Source organism: Gekko japonicus, unplaced genomic scaffold, assembly GCF_001447785.1.
Source record: "Gekko japonicus isolate JY-2015 unplaced genomic scaffold, Gekko_japonicus_V1.1 scaffold454, whole genome shotgun sequence".
NCBI lineage: Eukaryota > Metazoa > Chordata > Lepidosauria > Squamata > Gekkonidae > Gekko > Gekko japonicus.
Window position 1 is genome coordinate 870,122 of NW_015173687.1, and position 10,299 is coordinate 880,420.

At 50.2% G+C, this 10,299-nt stretch overlaps 1 protein-coding gene across 3 annotated transcripts in view; it reads left to right on the forward strand.

The window, feature by feature from the left end:
- The first annotated feature begins 5,417 nt into the window (after nt 1-5,417).
- Nucleotides 5,418-10,299, forward strand: part of NSMF (NMDA receptor synaptonuclear signaling and neuronal migration factor) — a 50,515-nt gene continuing 45,633 nt past the window's right edge. For all 3 annotated transcript variants that reach the window (XM_015423111.1, XM_015423112.1, XM_015423113.1), the window contains exon 1: nt 5,418-5,688. In XM_015423111.1, the coding sequence (XP_015278597.1) occupies nt 5,618-5,688 (71 nt within the window). In that variant the 5' untranslated portion in view covers nt 5,418-5,617. The remainder of the gene's footprint in view (nt 5,689-10,299) is intronic.

A 10,299-nucleotide genomic window follows, 5' to 3' on the forward strand; every position in this document is an offset into this window, starting at 1 on the left:
ATAGGAAGCTGCTCGAAACAGAGTCAGACCATTGGTCCAGCCTGCCTATGATTGTCTGCTCTGAGTGGAAGCCGCTCTCAGGCTTTGCTCAGAAAGGTCTTTCTCGATGCCTTCTGTCTCACTGAACTGGAGATACCAGGGATTGAACCTGGGACTTGCTGCAAGCAAAGTCAGGGTTTGGACATTATTTATTTACTTGGATATTTACAGCCCACCTTTCTTCCCCGTGTGGACCCAGAATCGCTTATGCTATTGTTCTCCCTGCCTCCCTTTTATTCTCATAGCAACAACCTTGTGAGGGATGTCCCGCTGAGACAGTGTGACTGGCCCAAGGTCACCCAAGCAAGCTTTCTCGGCAGCTTGGGGATTCGAACCTGGGTCTCCCAGATCCTTCTCTGACACCCTAACCACTAAATCAAGATGGCTCAGTACTCTCGCCGTCTTTCAAGGCTTATTTCGTGTTCTGCTTGGAACGGCAAAGGTTTACCCACAAGCAATGATACTCTCAAGTAGGCACCTGAGTACACATTTTTCAGTAACACTACGCTGAGCCTCTTGTCCTACATTGCTCCTGTGTGGGTTTTCGTACGTGCACGCTGCAAATGCATAAAAGGAGGACACGATCAAACAGGGACAAGAAGAGCCAAGGAGGAGCAATTCCAGAGAAAGCCAAATGCAGCCCAAAGCACTCTGGTGCAGACATATCCTGTCCCCGGGGCCTCTGCGGAGAAGGATTCAAAACATAATCCCATATTATAATACCACCGCTGAAGTAAGACTTCATCAACAATGTGCTTTAGTAATTCTCGGCTTGCCCTCTAGGCCTTTGGTGGTCTTTGTGGGTCTCTTCTGAATCATTTCCAGTTTGTTTGGAAGGGCTGCTGACTCTGTTGCAGCCGGCGTGTCACCCGCCATGGCCCAGGTTCCATTGTCTGCTCTCCATGCAGGGTAGTTCTTTCTGTGCACCGGCTGACAATTGTCGGGCCGGTATTCAGAGCCCAAATTGCCGGTGATTTGCTGCAGAGGAGGAAATTGGAGAAGGCCGGCCAGCCAGCAGTTCTCAGCTGTCTGACCAATTAAGGGCTTCATAGGAAAAGAAGCACTGCAGCCGAGCAAACATCCCCTCCATTAGAGCCCTGACGAGATTAATTTTCCAGGAACTTCTGCTGGAGAGGGAGACAAATTGGAGCTCTTAGCTTCTGCAGTAGCGTGCAGCCACAACAACTTGCACTTCCTGGTTAAAGAAAACATGACAGTACCTGAACTGATCTGACTGGAGGAACAAAAGGTGATGTTTTTTGTTTGTTCTGTCATGCCACCCTTCAGCAGGATGTGCCTCTAGTGGTTGTTGTGGCTCATCTTCCCTACAGCAGTGAGACACACGACCTTCGACCACCACCGCAGTGAGACACACGACCTTCGACCACCACCACTGCGAGTACGCCGTCTCCTAAGATGGCATTTTGTCACAAATGAGACTACCACCGCCACCCTTTCCAACTGAACTTGCTTAGAAAGTCTTCAACCATGGCATTTTGGTTAGTGTACACCCTCAAGACATTTAAAGTGTACACCTAAATAATTCAGCTGGGGAAGACAGCAGAGCTCGAATCAAGGGCATGTGCTCCAGCAGTCCCCATTTACCAGGGATGATCCTTATTTTTTAAAATCTACCTATCCCTAGTAAATCACTGCGCCAGTTTGGTCATGATTTCTGGCTTTGGGGGATGCCTTGTTAAGATGTCGTTCATGCTCCTTGCAAGAGTTTAATTCCTCAGGGCTCAAGTCCCTATCAAAGGTCTCTAGAAGTTAAATCTCTGCATGGGGAATGAATAAAGTTCGAGTCCAGTGGCGCTTTTATGATCAACAAAGTTTTATTCAAGGTATACGCTTTTGTGTGCACGCACACTTCTTCAGATATAAGAACTCATGGGCACTCAATGAAATTGCTGAGCAGCTGGGTTAGAACGGATAAAAGGAAGTACTTCTTCAGCCAAAGAGTGATTAACAGCTGGAATTCACTGCCACAGGAGGTGGCGGCGGCTATAAGCATGGACAGCTTCAAGAGGGAATTGGATAAACATATGGAGCAGAGGTCCATCAGTGGCTATTAGCCACAAGGTATAGATAGGAACTCTCGGTCTGGGGCAAGTGATGCTCTGTATTGTTGGTGCTTGAAGGGGGGGGCAACAGTGGGAGGGCTTCTAGTGTCCTGGCCCCACTGGTGGACCTCCTGATGGCACCTGGTATTTTTGGCCACTGTGTGACAGAGTGTTGGACTAGATGGGCCATTGGCCTGATCCAAGATTGGCTTCTCTTATTTTCTTACGTTGTTATGTTCTGCACTGTGGCCTGTCCATCCTGGGTGGCCCTTCATGGCATAGCCTGCAGCCTCATCAAACCATGCAAGCCCCCTCTCCATGTCAAGGCAGCAATCCATGAGAGAGAATTCTGTGGAAACCAACCCCTAAAACTCCCCCTTCCTCTAAACCATGTGCTAATTCAAAAGAACAGAAAACACAAATAGCCCTGGGCCTGATCCAACATTGGCTTCTCTTATGTTCTTATGAAATGGAAATTACCAGACCATACATGTAGGTAGAGGGTAAGCAGCAAATTAGCATACAAGATGTTTAATAGCTGCGAGGACAAAAGAGGAGTAACAGGCTTACTTTATATGGTTACCATTTGTTTGGGTTTGATTCCAGGAGAAAATATAGTGAAGGAAATAAATATATCAAAATCGGAGATTGACGGGCAGATGTACCTTTCTTAATTGTGGAATGCTGAGAGTAATTAACTGAGACCCTGCCATGAGGCTCCATCATCTCACCTCATCTCTAGCACACATCTATGTGAATGCAGGTGCATGAATGCTGAGCTGCCATGTTGTGTGCAGCCATCTTATCATATGCTGCAGATGAAGAGGGATATTTTGGACTGCGATAGCATCACTGTTGGACAGCAGTGTGCTTCTAACATACCTTTAACCAAAACAAAATAGTACTGGCTTTTAAATCCATGGAAGAGAGACTGGTTGCAGAGTATTTAAATAAATCACGGAGAAGGCAGAGTAGAGCTTTCATATTTGGGAAATGATTCAGCAATGATCTTTGCCATAAGAACTGGGGTGTGCCTATTTTTACCTAAGAAATGTTGGAGGGGAAATGTTCCTTTCTCCAGTTTCTCTCTCTCCAGAAATCACCAACGATTTGAGCTCTGCTATGGTTCCTGAGCAAGCACCAGCTACTAACAGGGTGGATACACCCACCCTATATTCATACCTGTACTGAGCACCTGACGTAGCAGTCCTTAGGTACTTGTGCCGGAAAGGCTTCCCCTTGCACACCTGGTTTGCTTCTTCAGCCAGTACAGGTGCTGCTTTGTGAGGGAGTGCAAATCTGGAGGCAAATGCAGACTGGAAGGTGAAACATTAACCTTTCTTGTTCAGCTCACAAGCTCTCTGACTTTCATGCCTAATTTCCATTCTAAGGTTTAGCTCCCCTGGGGACCCTGGAGAGTCACTGCCAATTTGGGCAGGCAATACTGAGCTAGATGGTCTGATTCAATCTGAAGCACTTACTGGAATACATGAACCAACCTTCTACCAAGTCAGACCTTTGGTTATTGAGGTCAGTGTTGTCTACTCTTGACAGGAAGCAGCTCTCCAGGAGTCTCAGGCAGAGGTTTTCCACAACACCTATTGCCTGATCTTTTTAACTGGCAATAGCATGGATTGAACCTGGGACCTTCTGCATGCCAAGGACATGTTTGGCCACTGCCCCACTGCTCTGATTCCTAATTTTGTATTTGCTTCTAAGTAGGCTGATGGGTTGTGTACTCGGCTATGAGTCTCACAGGGCAGGGATGCTGGTGGGGCTTAAGCCTTCCTGGAGGATGTTGCCTTCCTGCAAACTCATAATGTGCATCTATAGAGGATGGCTACTGATTAAGTGACGGAAAGATACTTACGATTGTGGGATGGCTGTTGTCAGTGCCTTTCACACCGACCCTTTAGGGGACCTTGAATCAAAGACCGGTTGAGAGCCAGCTGACAGTGGTCGGTCAGTTTGTCTAGGCATGAGATGCCATTGCACTTTGCACATGATCAGTAGTCCTCTGGTGGTAGATGTCCACAGGCCGGTAGCTACGGTGGGGCTCTTCAGGGCTCCTCCCCCTTCCTTAAAGGGCCAGCTCCACAAGATTTCCTCCTGACATTGTTAATTTTTTTTTACATTTAAAAACTTTTTAAAAAACGTATGGTGTACCCAGAAGATCTGTGCAGGGTCCAGCAACAGGACAGGAAACCAGCCCTGCAAAGGAGTCCAGCCCTGCAGAGGAGCCAGCCACAGGTTTAGAATTCACCCCTCGCCCTGCAGAGAACCTTCAACTTTGTCTGGATAATGGCACCAACCCCACCAGAAAAAAATTTGCCTCATAAGCCTCAAAATCCTGGGTATGGGCCTGGATGGTCGTAGGGCAGCTAAACTTTTGCTGAAACTGTGTTCCTCTTGTTGTGATGTAATCACTTGTCATATGAGACAGAAATACACTTTGCATGGGCTCAGGAGGCTGAGCAGCCTCTTATTTCAACCAAGCCTGAGTCCAGGCAACAGTTCTGGGGCGAAAGCCTTAGCCTGGCTCTCATTGCCTAGCTGTGGATTCCCTTTACCTCACCCAGTGTTCAGTTTAAGTGACGCAAATTCTGTAGGTGTAACTCAAATCTCCCTCCTGTGGCATTAGGAGGTTCTAGGGTGACTGGCTGTCTAATTCCATCAATCAACTCCGGTTCCCCTATCCTGATATCAACCCTCCATAAATGTGGCACACCTTCACCTGCTCAGAGCCATGGCAGTAGCGTTTTTAGTTATTCACACTATTTTATAATACTGCTTTACTGCCATACTGCTTTACCTGAGCCTGCCTTGGCGGGGAGGGCGGGGTATAAATTGAATAAATAAATAAATAAACAAAATCACTCAGGAGGTGCGTTGGTTGGTCCTCTCCCCGCCCTCTTAAGGATCTCCCCACCACGATTAAAGCTGGATTAATACAGTGTAATACAGCGAAGAGTCGGACTCGACTGTGCGACTGAACAACAATACAGTGTATGAAAAGCACAGCACAGACCTGAAGAAATGTCACATTCCGATTGGATCTTTGGTTTGGAATCCCCCCCCAACTTGCTTTCTGCACTTGCTCAGAGGCACTCTGGCCTCCTGCTCTTCCACGCATTTGGAGCCCCGGACCAGTGATATACCGCTAGGCTGTGCCGGTTTGCCTCCCCTCCTGATGTCAGCGTCGGGGGGCGTCTCACGGCCGCCCAAATATAGCCATGCTGCCGCCCGGGCTTCCTGCGCCCCGCCCCCTCGGGTCTCTCCTGCGGCGCTGGCGCTGCAGTCAATGGGCAGCCGCGATGCACGACGAGGGGCGGCCGGGCGAGGCGGCGGCTCCTCCTCCTCCTCTTCCAGCGGCACTCGCGGGGCCCGCCGGGGAGGAGGCGGCGGAGGACTGAGAGCGGCCCGAAGCAGCCGCGCTCGCAGCCTGGCCGGAGCCCTGGGGGGGCGGCATGGTCGGCTTGGCGCGGCGGCGGGGGAGATGAGCCTCGACGACCACCATGGGCACGGCCGTCTCCAAGCGCCGCTCCCTTCGTAACGAGGCGGTGGCGTCGGTGGCGGCCAAAGTCAGGTGAATCGCGGGCGGGGAACGAGAGCGGGGGGGAGGGTTGCCGAATGAGGGTGGTGGTGGGGGCGCCAGAGACTGGGGCACCGTGGGAGCCGTGCGTAAACGGGGAGGGCTGCTGGGGGGCGAGGGCGCGTGGGGGGAAAAGGGCGGTGTGTGTGTGTGGGGGGGTCTTGTCCCTTCCTCCCCCAGGAGAGGTTGCATGCGGGGGGAGCGGAGGGGGGGGTCTCAGCGATTGCCTGTGGAACGCGGAGGGGAGCGAAGGTGTCGTTATGCACGGAGGGGGGGGGGCGAGCGGGTGTGCAAGTGGGAGACCTGACCCAGCGTGTGCAACCGAGCGACAGTGTACCGTGTTCCATGCGTGGAAGCAGTGTGGCAGCGTATCTCTGGATACCAGATGCTGGGAACAAAGGACGCGGGGGGGGGGCGCGCTTTTGCCTTCACGCCTGGCACGTGCGTGTTCTGGAGGCATCTGCCCGGCCGCTGCTGGAGACAGAAGGCAGGACTCGCTGGATCTTGGGGCTGCTCTAGCAGAGCTTCTTCGGCTGACAAGTCCCTGCAAGGAAACTGGGGCGCAGCCACAGCTAGGGTTGGAGGGAGGGACCCTGGCGCCTCCATCCTGTGGGAGAAGTCTTGCATCATTTCAGCCGGTGGCCCTGCTTCCCTACTTTCTGCTGGGGGGGGGTCAGAGGGGGGGAAGCCAAGCATGTCCCAAATGTCAAGTATTTTGCCGTTTCCTCCCGACAGAATGGGAGTCCATTCCCTGAGTATCGTGTCTTGTCGTGTCTTCTCATGTATATTGAGCCTGGATCAGGGGATGGATGCTGCTGCTGCGGTCCTCACGGCTCTCCCGCCGTGCAAGGGACTTGTGCACGCTGCTCTGTATTTTTAGTCCGGCTGTCGGTTTGAACGGTGTTGAAATAGCATCTGACGTGAGGTGTGAAGCGTCTGGCACACTGCCGGGCCAGGGACCTTTGTTGGCCAAGTCCCAAAGAGCCCACGGCAGCTCCTGTGAACTTCCAGCTCTGGGAATGCAGCACAGGGCTGCGGGTGAGCTGCCTGCGCAGTTGTGCCGCTTCCTAGGCAGAAAGCAGCAGCTGCCGCCACCTTGAGTCTTGGGATCTCCTCTGTCAGTCTTGTACAAGTCACCTGCAAGGACGACACTTCATCACATTTGCCCACAGAAAGCGTCCCGGGTATATGTGGGGTGGGGGTGGCAGGGTCTCTCCCTCACCACTGTGTTCTGCGCTTTGTTAGCACATGCACCTACTGCCACTGTTGCTCAGCCAAGCCAAAGGTGTGGAGGAGAAGGAGTATATTTGCAGGTAAAACAAAACCAAAATGAACTGCAAGCTCTATAGAGGATGGTTTGGAAACAGGCCCATAGCTAATGTGGGGCCCACGGGGCCCAGCCCCCTAACGTTTCTTCCAGGGCCCCCAAACTGAGCCTTGGCTTCTCCTCCCCCTGAGCTCCACAGTAGCTACATGCCTGTCAGTGAAATGGGGGCTGCATGGGATCGCGGGGAATTCATTGTGTAAGACAAGGCACAGGATTCCAGTTGTGCGCTCCACAGCTCTGAAGTACACTGATTTGCAGTTAGTCAATCAGACCCATCTGAACCAGCACAGTCTGGGGCGGGGAGGAAAGAATGCTCATAGCTCCATACAGACATATAATGGCTGGCCCCCTGAGCAAAAAATTGGCCCCTCCAGCAAAAAGTTGCTAGCTACAGGGCTGACACGGCTTTCCGGGGATGATTGACACCATCAGAAATAGAAGTCATCCTGGACAGATGCAGGCTGCTTCAATTTGCATTGCTGGATTTTTAAGAAATATATGAATGGATGAAATGTTAAAGAGCTGGTTTGGCGGGAGGGTACCAGAAACGCTTTTGGAACTGCGAGAATGCTGTTTGGAGTGTTTACTGGGCCCGGTTACGTGTTACAAAGTCATGCCCTGGAGTTCCATGCTTCCCAGCTGCTTGCGAGCCCAATTCAGATCACAGGCAGAGGGGGCTTTTTAGCTTCCCGGCCTGGCCTGAAATGGCCCTACAGAAGTGCTGTTTGCCCCACTGGGGGAGCTTGTGTGTAGCTGTCAGTACATGTAACCAGATTTGATTTTTTTTTTCTTTCTTTTTTAAAATAATAGGTTGGGTTCCTGTAAGAATCCTACATAAATTCCAAAGGGGTAGATGTGTTACACCCTGACCTGAATAGCCCAGGTTAGCCTGATCTTGTCAGATCTTGGAAGCTAAACAGGGTCGGTCCTGGTCAGTATTTGGGTGGGAGACCACCAAGGAAGTTCAGGGTTGCTACATAGAGGCAAACCACCTCTGAATGTCTCTTGCCCTGAAAACCCCACAAAGGGTTGCTATAAGTCAGCTGTGACTTGACGGGAGGGGGGGAGATCTGTTATAGTGCAGCCCGAAGCAGAGCCCTATGGACTAATAAGTATCATACAGCAGTGGGTGTAGTATAGCCAGGAGATCCGAAGATTGTCTGGCAGCATGAAGCTCTATCACTTCTTGCGGTGAGCTAGGTTTATTTTGGGGGCTGAGAGAACTGTGACTGACTGAACGTCACCCAGCTGGCTTCATGTGGAGGAGCAGGGAATCGAACCCAGTTCTCCAGATTAGAGCCCACTGCGCCTAACCACTACACCAAACTGGCTCTCCTATGGACTTGGAATGGAGTAGCACTGCTTAAGACTCCTCTGTTAATCAGCTGCAGTCACAAAAGTATAAAGAGTCCTTTGGCACCATAAAGGCTAATGAATTTATTATGGTAGAAGCTTGCATGAGTCAGAGCTCACTTCATTAAACGCATGATGTAGGAGCCCTGTGACAGTAGGGTGTTGGACAAGATGGCCATTGAGTTGTCGTGATGCTAGGATGCTTTTTTAGGACTCTGAATCTTAAGATCTTGCGTTGATCACAAAGAGGAGTAATCTCTCCCACTGCAAGAGCAGAATTCTTCATTTGTCCATGCAGTGCACCAGTTTTCATCAAGCGTGGGAATTTGTTTGAGAGCACAGAATTCTCCCGTTTAGATGTTTAAAAATCAAGGCCCACAAGATTCTAGCTCTTAGTCTGGAAAGCTTGTGGAAGGTTTTTGATAGAATGCTGGAGACTATGGAGCAAATTGGACAAAGCATGTGGTGAGCAAGAATCTACATGACAAATAGGTGAACCATAGGTCAGTCGTACAGAACAGATCCTTTCCATTCAGAAAGACCCAGGTTCAAATCCCAAGCACCTTAGTTAAAGCCTCTTGGGTGTTGGGAAAGACCTTTCTTTCTCTGCCTGAGACCCTAGAGAGTCCTTGCTGGATAGAGGAGAGGAAACCAAATTAGCAGACATAGGAGACAAATTAGCAGGCACCTTGACATATCCAATGTTGACTTTGCGTGCTGCAGAACATGACTTCCCTTGGTGCAACATTAAGACATATTTATTTCAGTATGAGGTGTATGCTGATGTTGACTGTGACAGCATTGTGCAAAATTGGGGAGAGTGAATGCGCACCTCTAAGCTTGGAGGAGCTGAAGAGCAAAGGTGTGCGAAGGCGTGCGTGCTTCAGGAAGCGAATTGCTTACAGAGCCCTCTTGCTGGTAAATAGACTACAGTCGGTTCCTCATTCAGGTGCAGGCAGCACTGAAATTATGCCGGTGGTGATATCATGAGTGTGTGTGCCTTTCAGCAGGACCGATAAAATGCTCAATTGTCTTCCTAGAAACCATTTCCATAATCTTTCATTGTCGCTAACCCTGCTTGCCCACACAAAGCAAGCTATGAGTAGGAGAGGTGTGCTTTTGCATGTCTGTGTCTTTGCCCACATTTGGCCATCCTGTGAAGCATTCTAATAGGGTTCTCTATGGGATAAGTGGTCATGTGTGTGTATTTGTCACTTGATGGCTGTGCAGATCAAAAGTTACCAACGGAGTTTTCCATGGAATCTCAGGCGAAGGCGTCTCAGGGGCTAGTTTGTGCATGCACAACATCAGGTGATGACTTGAAGGTGTGAATGGGCCAAAGACCACAGAAAAAAATGTTTGTGACCCATTTGTTCACCACCTGTCTGCTGTCACATACTTAAAACAGAGAAATCAAAAGAGAGAAGGCAAGTGTGACCCACTGTCAGCTGTTGAGCAGTCAAGTCATGTATAACTGTGTGTGAACAGGACATTAAGGGTTTGAGAAAAATGTAAGACAGAGAGTTGAAAGCAAGATTAAAACTGCCTGCTTGCCCTCTGCAAGCTACACGCTGCCCACAACTCCCTGAAGCCCCTGGGAAGATTTTAACACATTCGCAGCACAGAATAATGCTTTGATAGTGCATGATATTTAACGTGCTTTGCAGTTCAGTCAGCCTCGCTGCAGACTTGTGAGGTGGGTTGCCGCTGTCCCCGTTTTACAGAAGCAGAAACTGAGGATATGTTGCTGGAGTGCTGTGATTACAACTCCAGACATGGAACTTGGCCTGTAGAAATGAGCTGCAGGGACAGAATCTAGATTGGGGCTCTAGCGCTATGAAGAGAGAGTTTAACTCTTTTTCCACTGTCTCCAGTGTGATCGCGAAGAGTCGGACTCGACTGTGCGACTGAACAACAACCAGTGT